At 38.7% G+C, this 18,110-nt stretch overlaps 1 protein-coding gene across 3 annotated transcripts in view; it reads right to left on the reverse strand.

Annotated features, from left to right (window-relative positions):
• The window catches only part of TUT4 (terminal uridylyl transferase 4), a 42,902-nt gene that overhangs the window by 14,639 nt on the left and 10,153 nt on the right, over positions 1-18,110 (reverse strand). For 2 of the 3 annotated variants that reach the window (XM_083358674.1, XM_083358675.1), the window contains exons 5-19: positions 17,311-17,427; positions 15,472-15,649; positions 13,809-13,897; positions 11,054-11,105; positions 10,812-10,881; positions 10,303-10,429; positions 7,790-7,909; positions 7,376-7,597; positions 7,071-7,245; positions 5,571-6,292; positions 5,233-5,383; positions 4,437-4,523; positions 3,191-3,294; positions 3,037-3,094; positions 2,829-2,932 (exon numbers count right to left, since the gene is read on the reverse strand). In XM_083358674.1, coding sequence (XP_083214800.1) covers positions 2,829-2,932; positions 3,037-3,094; positions 3,191-3,294; positions 4,437-4,523; positions 5,233-5,383; positions 5,571-6,292; positions 7,071-7,245; positions 7,376-7,597; positions 7,790-7,909; positions 10,303-10,429; positions 10,812-10,881; positions 11,054-11,105; positions 13,809-13,897; positions 15,472-15,649; positions 17,311-17,427 — 2,376 coding nt within the window. The remainder of the gene's footprint in view (positions 1-2,828; positions 2,933-3,036; positions 3,095-3,190; positions 3,295-4,436; positions 4,524-5,232; positions 5,384-5,570; positions 6,293-7,070; positions 7,246-7,375; positions 7,598-7,789; positions 7,910-10,302; positions 10,430-10,811; positions 10,882-11,053; positions 11,106-13,808; positions 13,898-15,471; positions 15,650-17,310; positions 17,428-18,110) is intronic. The other variant, XM_083358676.1, reaches the window with a different exon arrangement.

Below are 18,110 nucleotides of genomic sequence, written 5' to 3' on the forward strand. Positions count from 1 at the left end.
AAGTATATATTCAACAGAGTAACATTAAGGTATAATCCATTATACAGATCATGTAATAGCTGAGACCAGAGGTAGGAACTAGTAGTTCCTAGGATACAGAGAACTGTATTGCAACGTAAATGCATCTTTACTGACTCTCAGAGCCATCAAGAGGCTAACCAAATATCCATGAACTCAAAAAAGGAGAAGGAAAAATCTCAAAACTTGGAGCCTAAATAGAGAGAGAGAAAGAGAGTGGGTGGGGTGAGGCTCTGAGTTCTTTGTACTGTAGTAGACAGTTTTAAGTTTAAGGTTTCATTCTTGTCATACATAAGGAAATGGCCCAAATCTTGATCAAATTTGTGAGGATGTAGAGCTCTGGAATCATTAAAAGAACTTGATAAGTTGTCCAGTTCCCAAGCTGCACATTTTTGCATCCCATCATAAGTTTGTTTTAAACATGGCTTGCTGAGTAAGACATAATTCAGTTTGGTTCATAAACAACAATACTGATATAGTAAGCATCAATGGTGCATAAGTTTTGCAGGGAGGGATTACATTTAGCATTTGGGAAATCGATGATCCTTATAATGTATAGAGTCAAATGATTATTATATGTAAATTTTTAATTGCATCTATATGAAAATACAGAAAAATAGCCTATCTATACTCCTTACTTCACTATACTGAGCATTTTTCTTAATATATATTTTAACGTATTTTAAAAGCAACTTCCAGAACATTCTGAAATGTTAAGTAAAACTGAACTGCTAGAGGAGAGGTGTCAAACTCGATTTCATTGAGGGCCGCATCAGGGTTGTGGTTGACCTTAGGGGGCTGGGGTAGGCATAGTGGGGGTGGGGGTGGCCAGGGTGGGGGTGGCCAGCTCAACGTCACTTGTGTCAGGGGGCTCCTGTGGGGGCCCGGGCAGGGCTTGGGGGGATCCATTGTCTCCAGCCGAGGAAGGCAAGACCAGGGCGAGCACTATACCCTTGTCCACCAGAGGAGCCTTGCTGTCCTCTCAGGCCATGCAGAGGACCCCCAGGGATGCAGGCTGCCCAGAGCCCTGGGCAATGGAGGGCAAATGCCCAATCCAGCTTTTCCCAAGGGGGCGCCCGGGTGTGCTTACCTCCTCAAGGCTGCTGCTGATTGGCTCGCTCTCCCTGGCCAAGTTGCGGGAGGGCAAAATGTGTGGATCAGAAGGAGACCCACTCCCTCTCCCCACGAGAAGACCCGGCTTTGTAACCAAACCATCCTCAGTGATATGATGGGAGACCACCAGGAGAGGTCAAGAGGAAGGGACAAGGGGATGTCAAAAGGGCAGCAGGGCTGCTCATGGCTAAGTGCTAAGGCAGGACTTCCCTCAGACCCTTCCTCCCTCTTATTATAATCTTCCTCTCTTCCTTTCCCCTTTTTCTTCTTTTTCCTTCCCTCTTCATTCTCCTTTCTTTCTTCTTCCTTCCTCTTTCCTTCTTTTTCGTCTTTCCTCTTTTCCTTTCTCCTTTCCTGTCCCTTCTTGGATGCTCAAAGGGGAAACATTTCTCAATGCCTTCTTGCCTTGTGATCAAATGCCACTTTTGCTAGTAGTCTGTGGCCACTTAAAAGACCGAGAACAAACCAGGCTCAGTTTATCCCATGCTTGCATTTAGCAGGGGCGTCCACAGACAACAGTACAGCAAAACTGTCAAAATGGTGGCTGGGATAGTTAATCAGAGCTCCTCCATTTTTATGTGCAACAGCTTTAGCATTTAGGAACAGAGGTAAGTTAGTTACTTTTCTATTAACACATAATACTTAAAAGAGCTCTCCTGTAGGGATCCTGCCATGATCTAATTCAAACTGGAAATATAGCAAAGGAAACTATTTTCCCCCACTCTGCTTTGTCCTGTTTTCCCCACTGGAAATGGCTGTTTGCAACACATAGGGAAGGGATACTTTCCTAAGAGTTCACAATTCAAGAATACCAATGTTAACTTGGATTGCCAATAAAGTCCTGTCTGTTACAAAAGAGAACACAAAATTGCTTTCTCCTTTGAGCCCAAGTCTCAATGGATCCAGGATTGAAGTAGAACTGCATGAACTGGGGCATCTCCAACCAAGTTGCCTCACCTCCTTCCTTCCTTCCTCTGCACTCACGAAGGGATGATGGGAGGGGGAGAGATTGCCAGCGCTGCCGGTGTCCATGATGCTACTGCCACGTGGGTGGGTCCGGTCCCGTGGCTGCGAGGCTGTCAGTGAGGGGGCCATGGAGGTGCTGGTGGGAGGGGGGAGTGGCGCTGATCTACAACCTGGTAGCATCCATCAAAGCCAGAATGCGCTCAGCCTTAAATCCACAAGACAGCCCTAGAACCAGCGAGGAGCTGCCCTGCCGTCTCTGCCCTGCCCCCGGGTGCATGCACAAGACAATCAGCACCGCGTCTCGGGTAAAGTCAGCCTGTGGGGCAAGACAGCCAGCAGGGACACTGGACTCCGCTTGGGGGCACCCATCGCTGGTTCCAGGGCTGCCCTATGGACCTAAGGCTAAGCACGTTCTGGCTTTGATGGCTGGCACCAGGTTGTAGATCAGTGCCCAGTTGGCCTGGGCCGGGCCAAGGTGCTGTGGGCCGCTCCTTCACTGTTTCCAGAGCAGGTTCCCAGGCCAGACGGAACCACATGGTGGGCTGGATTCAGCCCGCGGGCCTTGTGTGTCTATGCTACAGTGTATGCCTGTCAACCCCTTATCAATAATAATATTCCCTAATAATCTCTTCTTCACTTCAATTTTCAACCAAGGTATTAAATACTACTTGCAATTTTTAGCTTATGTAGAATTAGGATGGTCAGCCAAAACTTCACTGAAAGATACTTGCCAGTGTGTTATATAAGCTGATATCACCTTCTAAGCCACTTTGTCTGTGTTCAAATTTTACAATAGGCACTTTGGCTGTTGTTATAGGCAGAATGTTTCTTAAACCTGCAAAGGTAAGTAATACTTCTTAAAACTAAGAATGCTAAATACTATGTAAAACTAAACAAAATGTATAAAATATTATTCAATATGCAGTACCCTAATCTTACCTGGATGTTTCTTAAGAACTTTTGCCAAGCTTTCAATAATTTCCTTACAATTTAATTTCTGGAGAAAATGAATAAAAACACTGTATTATTATTTACAACATGCTACAAATACTTCCAAGAACAAAAGTATGCAAACCTATTTGGAAAGAACTACCTCTGCATTTTCATAGCCTTCTAGAGTCATGCAGATATCCAGGTCACTATCACGGAATCCAAATCCATTCTTTGAAGAGCCAAACAGGCACAGCCTGGCCTTGTCTGAGCAAAATAGAGAGAGAAAGAGATTCCCATAAATGGAGAAAACATTTTCAGAGTCAAAAGAATCCATGCTCTTATGAATTCCAATGTAACCTACAATGGTTGTTTATAAGCAGTCACTTTTTCCTATGATTCAATGCATGCTGTAACACAACGGTCCCCAAACTTTCCGGCTCTACGGATTGGCGGGGGCAGCGGCACCACTGCAGCGGTAAGACAGGGGATGGTTGCTTGCACAAATGCAGCTTTGCACATGCACTCGTGCTCACCCACTGCTTGCATGGCCCAGTTCCCAACAGCACAGACTGGTACCAGGCCAGGGACCGGGGTTGGGGATCCCTACTCTAACATCTATGAATATTTGATTATGAACTGAAATACATGTTTGCTTAATTAATCATGCATATACAATAGTACTCTAAACTATCTCAGAGTAATCTTAATCTACAATACTTAGTGATCAAACAAATGCATTTAAAATGCAAAAAAAACAAAACAACCAGGCACAATTGAGCCTTAAATACACACACATTTGAGCCTTAAAAATATGACTGTTTTACCTAGTTACTTTTCAAATTAGTGTACACATGCAGCGATCTAAAGGTAAAGGTTGAAGTACAGGGCATTGAGGTGCTATTATACAGGTAGATACAAACACCTTAATGCTTTAGAATTATTACTGTGTTGTCAAGGCAACATATATTTCTAAGATGATAATGTTGGACTGCATCCAATCTGGTGCAAATATATTTTCTTCTCATGCTACAGAAATATCCTTTCCTTTCTTCCACCTAAGCCCTCCACAGTCCACTTTAAATCTATACCAAAACATCTTCCAGTCCTTAAGAGCAAGTTCATTTCACCGGAAGGTGAACAGAATTTGATATAATAGTTTAATATTAATTTATTAGACCAGGCTTCACAAAATCTTTCAAAAGTCCACTGAAATCAGTGGAAATTGTAGTATTCATTATTAATATGGCTAGATCTAAATACAATTTTATTTATTTAATATTTGTGGTAAAACATTTTAGAATCTCTGCTGAGATGGAAATATTGTACACTTTTAACATAAAATTTTCAGAGGATGGCTTAGGTGGTTATAAGACAAGCTTTTGTTGACATAAAGATTTATTATATACCATTATATTCTTTACGAATGAACCTTTCCAAACTTGCCAGAATCTGCTCTCGATTTTGTTGTTCTGAGAAAGGAGGTGACAATTCATCTAGACAAATAAAAAACAATAGAGGCATTTGGCAGTATTTGAAGCCAAGCATAAGTTATCTTTCAATTAATTCATCTATGAACACGTACAACTCTATATTATTTACAATATTTTACAAGGGTTTAATAAAACACTCAACCAACTGCCGGTTGAGCTCCGGACGGCATCAGACCTCCGATCCTTCTGTCGCGGGTTGAAGACCCATTTATTTGAACTAGCGGGTCAGGCCTGATGGGGGTACATGGGTTTTTTATAGGCTTGTTTTATTATTCTTGTTTTAACTTGGGCATTGATTTAATTGTCTTTTAATTTTTGTATTGTCATTTATATTTATGCCCTGTGAACTGCCCTGAGTCCCTTTGGGAGAAGGGCGGTATAGAAATCTCAATAAATTAAAATTAAATTAAATTTGCAACCTCTCATTTTTCTCATTGTTTTCTTAAATCTTTTTTTCTCTCTCAAAAAAAAATCAATTTTAGGATTACAAAATCTGGTGATTTCAAATGTATCCTTGACATTTTTATAAACCTTATTGTTAGATACATGGCAAAGTCCAAACTGTCATATTTACCTTAATGTGAATTGAAACACAGGAGCCAGTGCTATTGATGGTAGTACATAAATTTATTTCTACTGAGATAAAATCTCGTAATAATGTGGGCCTCCACAAAAATTCAAACTTATTCCAAAAGGCAAAAATATTACTTACCAAAGCACCTTTTACATACAAGATCAAGTATTTCTCTAAATCTAATTGTCATTGGTGGTAGTGGGTTTAAATCAATTTTCTTAAAATCTTCTGGGCAATCACTTTTGGAATGGCCATCCCTTTTGCAGATACTGCATACTATAGTTGGAGGCTATGAAAAAACACACAAAATAATAGTATTTTACAATTTAAACTGTGTTATTTCTCTAAATGTTGTGTGTCAACTTATGTTATATAGGTATGATAGTGGAAATATGTTGTTGTATAGTTAAGAAAATTGAAATTAAATAAAGGAAACAATTTAATAAAATATAAAATGACTTTTGTTTTTATTTTACCTTTCCAGAAGTCAAAATAAATTTATCGAACACATAATGCATGTCTTCTGTGGTGACTTCATCTCTAATGTCTTGAGTTTCCTCTGCTGCTTTGCAATCGTGCGAGGTAGCTGGTATGCTAGTGCCTGAGCACACGCTATTTGTTGGATATTCCATTACAGAATCCAGTCTTTCAGTGTCAGATAATCCACTAACAGAATCTGTATCACGGGATTTATGTTCATTAAAAACACAACAGTGGCTTAGTTTATCTTCAGCTGAAAGCTCTTGATCATCCTTTCTTTTAAGTGATTTTTGTTCTAATTCACAGCATTCATTAGTAATAAACGATATAGTTTCTTCTCTATCTCCAGAGTCTGTGTTTATAATTTCTGAGTTTACTAAAAAGCTTTTAATTTTCTCAGTACATCTCCTAGTCGTAGACTCCATTTCATTACATTCATTAAATTTACACTCCTGGAAATTACATCCGTGACCTGGTTTATGTTTTCCTGTAATATTGGCCTGCTGTGGAAGGCAACAGTTGATCACAGTTTCTCCAGTTCTTTTGCTACCTATTTTTCCCTTTTCTTTTTTCTTGGTATCTGGTTTGGGCTTAGTCTCATCTCTACGCTGGGGACATGCAAAGTATTTATATGCTGTCCTGAACCTCTCCAGGATGTATTCAAATACCATCTGGCTGTTCAGACTCCGTGCAACATTTCTTTTTAGTGCAAAGGGATCTGAGAAAAAGGAAATGAAATAAATTAGATAGTGCTTTAAATTAGGAATTTCAAATATGAAGTCAATATACTGCACTTTAAATAGACCTGTTACATTTTAGTTGTTTGGCTGTTGAAAACATTTATCCTATTATAAAATTGCCTTCAAGTAATCAGATTTCTTTTTTTACAAGATGATTATTTTAAAATAAATACTTATAAAATAATCAGATGTCAACTGTCATCTAAAAACAATAGGAACAAGCTTTTTAAAAAATATTTAAAAAATAAAGCAATTATTGCCATTTTCAGAATATTTTTCATATCTACTTTTATCAGTTTAATCAACTCTATAAATACCCACGAGTTTTAAAAATTAAATAACATAATACAAAACATATTTCGTCAAAAGATTATATGCAAGTTTTCTTCTTGAATCTTCTTTGTTACAGTGTTAATTCATGAAAAACAAAGAACAGAACAACAAAGAGAGGCTCCTTACTATGTGCACTCAACCATTTCCTTTTTGGTATAATTTCTTATAGCAACCTAACATTATAACTTTTCTACAAATATGATCTGTTTAGTTAGAGAGACAATTAAATGCAATTCACTGTAAGCCTTTAAATGAAACCTTTTATTTATGTGGCCCACTCTGTCAAGAACGCAAATAATGCAGATACACTTAAAAACTGTAGTTATTATAGGATGCTTCAGTGTTTTTTATATAAGCAAAATCAGGTAAATAAGGCAACCGGTAAATCATTTACAAGAACTTTTAGAAAATGCAATGCCCTACCTTCAATGGCTATTCGCCTTTTGGGCCAGTTCTTGTTTTCTCTGGTTAAAAGTTCTTGTACCCGTATGCTGATAACATATTCTTCCAAAGCAAATTCCAGTGTATAAAACTTCAACAATTCTAACCAGAGTTGTCCCAGAGATATCTGGTGTGGTGTTTCCAATGACAATGGAGACTGAAAGAAGAGGGGAAAATAAAAAAGCTTAACCTGTTTTATTCTGAGCTTAACTTGTTTTATTCTCAGGTCATTAAACAAAAAGAGTACTAATAAAAAGAGCACTTTGCGATTAAAAGGAATCACTCACATGGCCTTTTTTCTCCTTTGGATTATTTTGGATGTTTGGCTCCATGGCTGCTGTAGTCTTGTTACCATTTCTGTGCTGGTCTCCTTTAGATTTGCCTTCTACAGTATTCACATTTTTCCCTGCTCCATTATTTGATAGTTTGTATTCCCACACTACAAACTTTTTATCTTTTATTCCTTTCAGTTGGTAATCATCAGCCTTCTTAGAATCAAAGCCTTCAATCTAAAGAAACAAGGTGCTTTTCATATGTAATCTTATAAATTTTATAAGATGAACAGTTATATCATACTATGAACGATAGTTGTATCTAGTTCCAATTAGGAATCCAAAAGCTTCTTTAGGAACTTTCCCAAGAATTTTTGAGTAATTCCTCTGTACCACTGAATAAATCATATGGTTGAGTTAAGAGCTTACCCAGTTGCCTAAATATGATGGTAGGATACGTGGTTCTCTTTGTTGAAGGAAAAATATTACCATTAAGGCAAAGGAATATGAAGGGATTCCACCTTCTGCCTGGCAATCAATATGACACAACTATAAAAAAGAGGAAATTATGTATATTTTGTTAGTTTTTTTTATTGTAACAATCTTTAGTATTTAGTAGGCAGCAAGTTGTCTGGGTGTACGTATTTAACATTAATAGCAATACAGTTTCCATTCCTACCCTTTATTCCATTTTTCTAACCTTTTATAAAAAGTTCCCCCAACCTTTCCAGCTTGTGGAATAATGTGGGGGAAGGGGATGGTTCCGCGTGAGCACTGAGCAAGCATGTGCACGCAGCTCCATTTGCACAAGGAACAGGCACGCGAGCCCGGAGCTTTCAAAATGGATGTACTTGTGCATATGCTCACCCATTGCTTGCACAAATGGGGCATGCGTGCGTGCACCCTCGCTCACCACACCCATAGCCCGGTTACAGTAGGCCGCAGCCCAGGGGTTGTGGAAACAATATACAGTCTATATGCACCTAAATTCAAAAATTGGGGGGGAGAGAACGCTGAATATAAAAAGCAAAATAAATATAGATACATCTGTAATCTACAACCTGACCAAGGTAATAAGAATGTAACATTTAAATAACACGTTTTCTTAATCAAACCTGAAAGAAAACTAAACATTTAAATAGAAAAATAAAATTAAACAAATAGAATTTCATTACATAAGCAAAAATTAAGTAGAAGGCACTCATTAAATTTAGTATTCAGGAGATTGAGTTATAGGTAATTTTTGGGTTGTAATGGCAGTTGGGACTGAAATTGTCCTCGCTAAGTAATATAGCCTAAAGCAGCAGCCCGCAACCTTTGGGGCACCAGGGACCGGTTCCTTGGACAGATTTTTCTGCGGACTGGTGGTGGCGTGGTTTTGCATTCTGCCTGTATCCCATAGATAGGGCTTCACTTGTTTGCGCGGCTTGGTTTCTGGTATGCCGCAGCTGGTTCTGGTCCACGAACCAGAGGCTGAGGACCCCTGTCTAAAGCACAAAATGATGTGATAGTGTTGCTTAGCAATGGCAATTCCAGCAGTACCAGTTATTGTTAAACAAGGACCTCATGTGACCATGATGTCTTACTCCTGATTGGTCTCCCCACTGACTTTGCTTTTGGGAGTTGGCAGGGAAGGTTGGAAACTGTGATCACATAATCATAGCTCACTACAATATTATAATGTGAGTTGGGTGCTGAGCACCTGGACCACGATTACCTAAGTGCAAAAATGATGCAATGGCTGGAACTCACAAGGATTAGTTGTAAGTACCATTTCTTCAGCCCCTTCATAATATTGGAACAGCCTTATATATTTCTTGTCTGCTTTACCCAGGAAGGTTCACCTTAGTGACCTTCTATCTATAGTTGTGGAAGAGGCTGCACTACCATGTTCACAACTTGTGTGCAATCTGGTGGCTGCTTTAGACTCAACAAAGAGCAGGTGATAGTTCTGGCCATCAGGGCTTTAGAACATTGGCACCGGTTCTGGATTACAAGGCCTTTCAGATGGGGACTCTCACGTTCTCATCACATTCAGTTGGATTACTGCGGTACACTCTACGTGTTCTTGAAGATCATTTGAAAGCTACAACTGGTCCAAAATGCAAAGGCACAACGATGGGCGTGCCTCAGTAAAACCCTTCATGGCATCAGCTCTGGTTATTTGAACAAGTGCTTATCTTCCCAGTCCTTAAAAACTGAATCTTTTCCAAGGTTCTAGAGAAGGCTACTGAGCCTGTCAGGTGTATTTTGTGCAATCCTTGGAATTTACATTTGGATGTATATTATTTAACTGCTTTTTATTTTTTTTATCATATAAGCCACGCAGAGTTCATCTGGAATTAAGTAGCCTTAAATGGAATGAATAGATAAATATATAATTAAAAGTGCTGAAGTTTACTAAAGATTAATTTTATCTATTTATTTACAAATATTAATTGAATATTATTTGAAGAAACCGTGTGTGCTTTGACAGAAGTTGAAGACAAATGCAATCATTGGTTACATTTCCAATAAGAGGTGAATCAACCACTATATTTAATTGCTATAACATTTCTATGTATATTTTGATATCCAATTATTTGAGCTCTCAGATTATACGTTTACCTTAATATTTGGGTCATACAGATTTCATGAATTCATTACATTACTTCATTACCTTTCATAATATATTGTTCTATTCTGAGAGCACAAAAAGTTGATCACAGTTTTGTGCACATTGGGTTAGCCCTAATAAAAGTAATGCTTAAGTAATATTTTCAGAATTGTGAGGTGTGAACCACAGAACTTATTTTATCAACACTTTCTGACTCAGACAAAGAGATTTTCTTCTAACAGAAATATATAACTAAAATGACTTTTGTGTTGTATTACTTACATTAGAATATCATCATTATATAAAGTACACGTAAGGAACAAATATATATATTTTAAAAACTTACTCTAGCCCAGTAGCGAAAAGCCAACACCAAAGGAACAAGGACTGGCTCTAGTTTGCCGAGTGCAGCTAGCAGGTCAGTTGTAAGGCAGGCCACATCATTTCCAGCACTTACTTTACAAGTTAAACCACTGACATTGAAACAAATTTGAGAGACGGTATAAGCTCTACCACTTTTTGTGAGTGAAATTTGAAACAACCCCCCCCAAAACATTCAATATTTTTGTTTTACATATGCTATTTGCATTAATATCTTTTCACAATGTAGTGTTCTCCCAGAAGATATTGAAATCTATTTAATTATTTTTAATGGAAAAATTATGAATGTATGCAGACCTCTTATTTAAAGTCAGCTTGTCATGTGCGTAATATTTTGTCCAAACTGTCATTGTTGAGAAAATAATTTTAAATTAAGTCCTTTACAGTGCAAAATGTCCATCAACATTGAAACGTAAAGTAATATCTTAACCATTATCTTCTGAAGATGACCATATAGAAAAAAAATAAACAAACCTTTTAACATCTTTACAAAAAACAACAGGAACTTTGGCATGGAAATCTGATTCCACATCAGAGTAAGATCCTGAAGGAGAAAATAGAGCATATCAAATAATAATCATTTTCATACTACCTCCATGCTGACTGAAAGTCATCTGAGTAATACATATATATGTATAGCTCTGTAAGATCCCCTTATTTTCTCCACAACAGTTTATGAAGAAATTAGGAAAGAAATAACGAAGGGACAAACTTACCAGTATTTTTTAAAATATCGAGCACTTGTATCAGAACATCTGGATGACTCATCTAAAATAATGAATGAAGTTTTTTATTATCACATTGATTCTATTTATTTTTACATTGAGTCTATTGAATACAATATCATTAATATCATCATAATACAAATGTGCTCCCCAATCCTGTTTCCTGACAGAGTATGAATATAGCATATTTTTGTATGTACAGACATGAAAATATTGTCTACATTTATTGTAGACATTAACAAATTTAACAATGTTAACTCATGCGTCAGTCTTTTTCCTACTCAGCACACTACACAGAAAATTTGCTACACACTTAAACTGGCATATAAAAAGCAGGACCTAGGTCTTTGCTAAGCCTAAAGGCCAGGGGACAAAGTTTTCAGACAAATTAATTCACTAGGTCCAGAAGAATGAAGGCACCCCAGTTGAACAAACAGCATCAAAAGGAGCCAGAGTTCCAGACCTGGGAATCTGCAACCTTATCAAGTACTAAGGAAGCATCAACTCATCCTATTTGTGTGGCTTCCAGTCATATCAAAACTGCCACAAGACCAAGATTTTATATTTTTATTACTACTGTATTGATAACCCATTTGGCCCAGGCTTTTATGTTATAGTTCAAATTACATATAATTTCTTTGCAATTACACATCTTTTTCTTTTTTCTTTTCTTTTTACATTATGCAATAACTTTTTAAAAAAGATTATACAGATGGAACATCAGATATTCCTATAGATAGTCCTCAACGTACAACCATAATTGAACCCGAAACTTATGTTCCTACGTGAGAAATTTGTTAAGTGAGTTTCGCCCCATTTTACGACTTTTCTTGCTCAATATCCCCCTCTACATCAAGAATCTGATCACACTGCCCTGCCTGGAAATAAAATAAATTATTACCTATGTACATTCTATATAATATTGGAAGAATACTGATTTTTTGCATTTACAAGCAAATGTTTTCTAGCTCTGCTAGGAAAACATCTTTTAGAATTCCCAGGTAAAATCCTCACTATTAGCATGAGAGGTTTAATCAACCTATGGTCAGAATGTTTGCTACCTTCCTTGTCTGAAAACGTCTAAAGCTAAGGTGCTGGAACCTGTAAAACTAAATGTCAACATCCCCCGGGGCCCTACATTTTTGTATACGTTCTTTCTTGAGCATACAGTGAAAGGATCTGAATATTCAGCAAAGAGTTACCACATCTGAGCTGCAAAACTCCTGATAAACAGACAGCAGTGAACACCTAAAGTTTTCTGTATCTAATGCTGATCCAAGTTTTTACAGTAATTGGGAAGTACGTAAACTGAACGGAAATCCAAATCCAAAATAATGTTCCTATTGGGCTCGGCACAAGTTTCAAAGGGATCTAAGACTGGAATGTATAAAACATCTTCTGAAGCTACTTCATGAAGTAACTTGTTTCCACTTTTTCCAATTTAACCAAAAGGAGCATAGTGGTTGTTTTGTCTTGCCTCCAGACCTCATTCAAAAATTATAGGAGCTGAACAAGACTTCTCAATACAGGTAGTCCTCGAGTTACGAGCGTTAATGGAGCCTGCCCATTCCACTCATAACTCAAAAACTCCTGGGAGTGAATCTCGTTAAAAGATTCATTAAGTGAACATGAGATATCTGAGGGTGGGGAAGGCCATGGAAGGCCTAGTGATGGAACAGGCCAAGGCCTCCTTGACCCACTAAGACACCTCATGCTTCCTCCTCCCTTCTTGCCGCACTGGACTCACCTTGAAAAGATCTGTCTCCTCTCTGCCGTGGTTCCTGCTGCTGCCCGGATGTGAGGCCAGGGGATGCTTCCGCGGCCATCTGGCAGCCCAATCTGGGTGCCAGAAGCCTTTTCCAGGCCGCTGGCGCTGGATCTGAGGGCGGGGGATGCTTCTGTGGCGCTCCGGTGGCCCGAACTGGGCGCAGGATGTCTTTTCCACGCCGCTGCCACCCAGATCTGAGGCCGGGGGAAGCTTCCGTGGCCCTCCGGCGGCCCATTTCTGGGCAGCAGCAACCTGGAGGCTTCCGGTGCCCAGATCAGGCCACCAGAGGGCCACAGAAGCGTCCCCCGGCTTCGGTTCAACCATTCTCTGTTGCAGAGAACAGAGGCCTAAAGTACCATGAGATCACGCGAGATCAGTAGTGTGAGATCTCGCCCCACTGATCTCACGTGATCTTGCGTTACTTTAGGCCTCCATTCTCTGTGAACACACCAAAGGCCTGGAGCCGCCAAGAAAGCAAAGGATCTCGATTTTCGCAGGGTGAGTATTGAAGGCCTGGTGGCTAGGGAGACCCAGGGCAGGGGTGGGGAGGGAGGGAATAATCAGGGTGAATGTTGCAGTGCCACTGCGGTCGCTCATAAGAGCAAAAGACTGCCGTGGTGCTGCAATATTTGTAATTTTGGGACTTGCTCATAAGCACTAGGGAGCACTCATCACGTAACTTTGAACGAGCGTTAAGTGAACACTCGTAACTTGGGGATTATCTGTACATAGAATCTCTTCTACACTAACCTTCTAACCATTGGACATACAATAGCTTCAAATTGACAAAGTGCTTTAATTTTCAAAAAAGGAGAACGAAACTAGCTCAAGAAAGAAAACTGCCTCTGAGGCATAAAATTCCTTGCTAAAACAAAACAGTTTCCTTGAACATATCTTGGTATGGAAAAACATTTGAACTGCAATTTCAATATAATAAAACTACAGTTTTTTAAATAATGTGACAAATATTTAACTTACCGTGGAGGGAAATTTTATATCAATATTAACATCACTGGTTTTAAAAGCAAATCTAGTTAGACAAGATCCATACATCCTCAATGAACACTCTAGAAATAAAGAAAGAGTTTTGTAAGTGATCATGTAGTTGCGATCACCGTTTTCCCCAAACTTTTGTTTGTATTATTACAGCTGTAATAAATACACAAATAGCACAGTATGTATGAGACAACCAAGGCTCAGAAACTCTCCTTCTTTCTCTCTCTTTTTTAATATAGACAGAATGAATTGTAATTCAGTCTTGGTTTATCAGATTCCAGATTTTTATTGTTCTACGCAGACTGATCAGAACAACATATTACAATCCATTTCCAATCCCCAAAGCCAACTCAGAAATGGTATTGAAAGCTACTGAGAGGCCAAGAAAAGCAAAGATGGATGCATCACCCATACCTGTCCCACCTGAGGTCACCCACCACCACAATCAATGCGGTTTTATTCCCACGGCAAGGTTTGAATCCTAACTGAAAGGGTCTGAATGAAAGGGGTGGTGGTATATTATGTATTCCATCACACAAACTGTTGTCACACATATTCACACAACACACTTACACAAAAAAAACACAGAATGCAGAGGTCCCAGATAAGCATGTTTAGAACTTCTATCACAGAACTGGACCAATTTTATTTTGTTGCTCTATACACGAAGATGTAAAATTTCTAAAATAGCCAATTTATCCATATGAACTCTAAGCCAATTGAGGATTCTCACTTTTCAAAGTTGTCATTCATATGCAGAGTGTCTGCCTTTGAAGCAACAACAGTTCCTCCTTGTGTTTCACCCATTTACCTTCATATTTGCACCACTTCAACATCTTCTATTATATTTTTAGCAAATGTACAAAGATATTTTCCCATACCCTATTTTCTTTTCATGTAAATAGAGCAAAATACAATTAGAATGAAAGTATTTGTCTACTGCTTCTTTAGGAAAGACTGTGCTTCAGTACTTGGAACAGAAACCCAATGGACACAGTAAACTGTCATTTTATAAGATTACTATTATTAAGCACAAACAACAGAATTTACAACTGTTTAATTTTATTTTTTTAGAGGCCATGTAATAATCAATGCCCTGTTGATATTGTTTTCTATTACAGGTAGTCCTTGACTTACAACAGTTCATTTAGTGACTGTTCAAAGTTAGAATGGTACTGAAAGAAGTGGTGTATGACCAGTTTTCACCCTTATAACCATTGCAGCACCCCCATATGGTCACATGATCAATATTCAGATGCTTAGCAACTAACTCGTATTTATGACAGTTGCACTGTCCCAGTGTCATCTTTTGAACCGTCTGACAAGCAGAATCAATGAGAAAGCAAGATTCACTAATCATGTTATAAACGTAATAATTGCAGTGATTCACTTAAAAGCTGTGGCAAGAAAGGTCATAAAATGGGACAAAACTCATTTAACAAGTGTCTCACTTAGCAACAGAAATTTTAGGCTCAATTGTGGTCATAAGTCAAGGACTACCTGTATAAGCAATTATGTTAATTTTGCTATTCTAATTTCAAAATAAACTACTAGGTGGCAGCATTTAGCTAACCACACTAATCTGAAAAATTATAACCACAACCGGACCTGGTTAACATTTAAATGAGAGATACCAGGAAGTTACCTGGTAAGGATTGCTGAACAATCTTTTCCATATCATATACAATTTCTTGGCGGACTTTGAAATCGTCATCAGATATTCCTTTTTCTTTTGCTGCCTCCATCAGCATAAAATTCAAAGCAGCAACTTGTGCAGGGGAAGGAGAGGGGAGGGCACGGAGCTCATTTTCTTCTTGCTTTTCCTAATGAAAAACATAAAAAGTAGTTTCACATGTATGTATTAGACCCATAGAGTAAGAAAAGCAAGGGGGAACAGGTTGGTATTCGTTCCTTATAACCACTGAATAAAATATGAGCGAGACAGGGGAAAAATTGTTAACACAAGCCATCCACAGAAGTCTCAAGCCTGTAGCCAGTCCTGAAGCAGTTTGAAATAGTCAGATAATCTGCTCTCTCAGTTGCCTGCAGTTGAGAAAACAGTACTTATTCAATCACTACCTCATAATCATGGAAAGTTAAGAGACTGCATTACATTGCCCATCTTAAGATCCATCTTTAACCAAGGAAACATTTTCGCCTCCCTTCCCTCTGAGGAGCATTTATAAGAATAATTCTGGTGTTTATCAAAAGCTCTGGACCAGAAATTATACACAAAACAAGGATCCAGAGAATATGTGATGAAAAATAATGTTTAAAGCAGCCTGCCCACTTCCTCAGGTATTATGAAAATGATCCAACTGTAAAAGGTAACCTCAGCATTGCACTCTGATCATGCTGTACAAGAGATTTTTATCTGCAAAAAACAACAGCAAACAAACACTGAAAGTATTGCCACCAGCCTTGAGAGTTCTGATTAAAACTAGGAGAGGAGGCAGGGCTGTCAGTCGCTTCAAAATCCAAAACAGTTCATAGGTTGTAAGCTTCTCGTTGCACTATATACAGAAAAAGTGTTTCTTTGGTACATGTATAACCTACAAATAAACTTTCAAACGGACTTTATGCTATGTTTTATGAGATTTAAATCAGGTCCTCTCCTCCACCTGCACTCCACCCATCTACCCCCCTACAATTCATCTGGGTTTAGTATAAGGTCAAAGCAGGTAAACTATTTTTGGCAAACTGCGTCAACCACTCCTACAGTTTCCTAACCCAAGAAACAACAGAGGCATTAATAGAAGCATTGGTAAAAGAAGCTCCACAACCTTTTGGAATCCAACTAAATCGAATTGGATCAAAAAAATCTTTTGGGGTAGACCATGCTAATAGGTCCACTACCTGTATAGACAGCATATGGCTACCTATTCAACCTTAACAACATGATTAAGGTTGAATAAATCTGACTTATTCTCACCCACAGAACGAACTAATCACAATAAAATAACAAATTGAGTTTATGCCCTGTGACCAACTGGAACAGGCACATGGTTGTCAGGGCTGCTATGAAACCACTCTAGACAAAACAGCCCCAAAGAGACATTGAAATCCCCCAACAACATAACCCTAGGAATCTCCAATATCAATTCTGAGACCAGCATAACTTAGGCAGAGATTCCATTAGGCAGACGGGTTATGTGTAATAACAAAATCCCTTATCTATTCCTGTTCACATGTCTATGAGTCAGTTCTTTCACAAATACCATAACCTTAGGGACCATACCTACATCGCTGTCCTCTGGCTTACAGGGCCCATACTAGCCCAATGACTTTCTCTGCCATTTTTGTTACACGCCAAGTAGCTCAGTAATCGTTGGATCTTTTTTCACCATCAACGAAGTTCTTATGAAAATAGCCCTGTACCTATTCATCTTGGTTTGCCATCAACCAATGTTTAAAAACTGTAGCATGCATTTTAAAACAAGACTGAACTTCAGAGCAAAATTTCAAAACTTATTCTAGCACTTACCATGATATTCTTTTTATGGCGTTTTTCTTTAATATGTTTATGAGCTCCCTGGATATTTTCAATGTGAACTAAACACAGCATACACAGGTACTGGCAATTAGAATACTCTGGAGAGCGCTGTGGAAAAACCACATATTTTAAGATCCAGCAACCACTTAATTATACTGGTTTCCCCCCCCCCATCGTAACAATAAAGTGCTTCTAAGTACATTTACCACAGAAGAGTACAGTGCACAAAGACTGCCCCAACTCACCATACAGGAATACCCATTTACAGTGTGGACTGGGTGTGCAAGGCCATGAGAAGAGATGTGAGAGATGTGATATGGGTTGAGGAGAATATGTGGGAGCAAAGGGATGTGCAAGAGGTGCAGCATGCGTAAAGTGCATGAGTGACCAGCACAGGAACAAGGGAAGGTTATGCGGGGGGGGGGGGAGGTGTGTCACTTATTTCAGCAATTTGGGACCTTCCTGCTAGCTTCCCCATTGACATTCTGGGAAAGCTGGTAAGGAAGGCTGCAAATGGCTATGACATGATAGCTGAGCAGTGCACCAGATCGTAAGTATGAATTGGTTGCCAAGCACCCAGATGGCAATCGCTTGAATGCAAAAGTGCTGGAACAGATGAAATTCCCGAGGATGGATTGTAAGATTCATTGGTTCAGTACCACAATAATTCTGAACAGTTGTTGAATAAATGATTGTAGGTGGAGGACTACCTGTAATACATTTCATCCTAAAATAGACTAATTGTTTCAGTTTATAAACAAAAGAATATTTATGCTTATCGACATGAAAGA

The sequence above is a fragment of the Vipera ursinii genome, assembly GCF_947247035.1.
Source record: "Vipera ursinii genome assembly, chromosome: 3".
In the NCBI taxonomy this organism is placed as follows: domain Eukaryota; kingdom Metazoa; phylum Chordata; class Lepidosauria; order Squamata; family Viperidae; genus Vipera; species Vipera ursinii.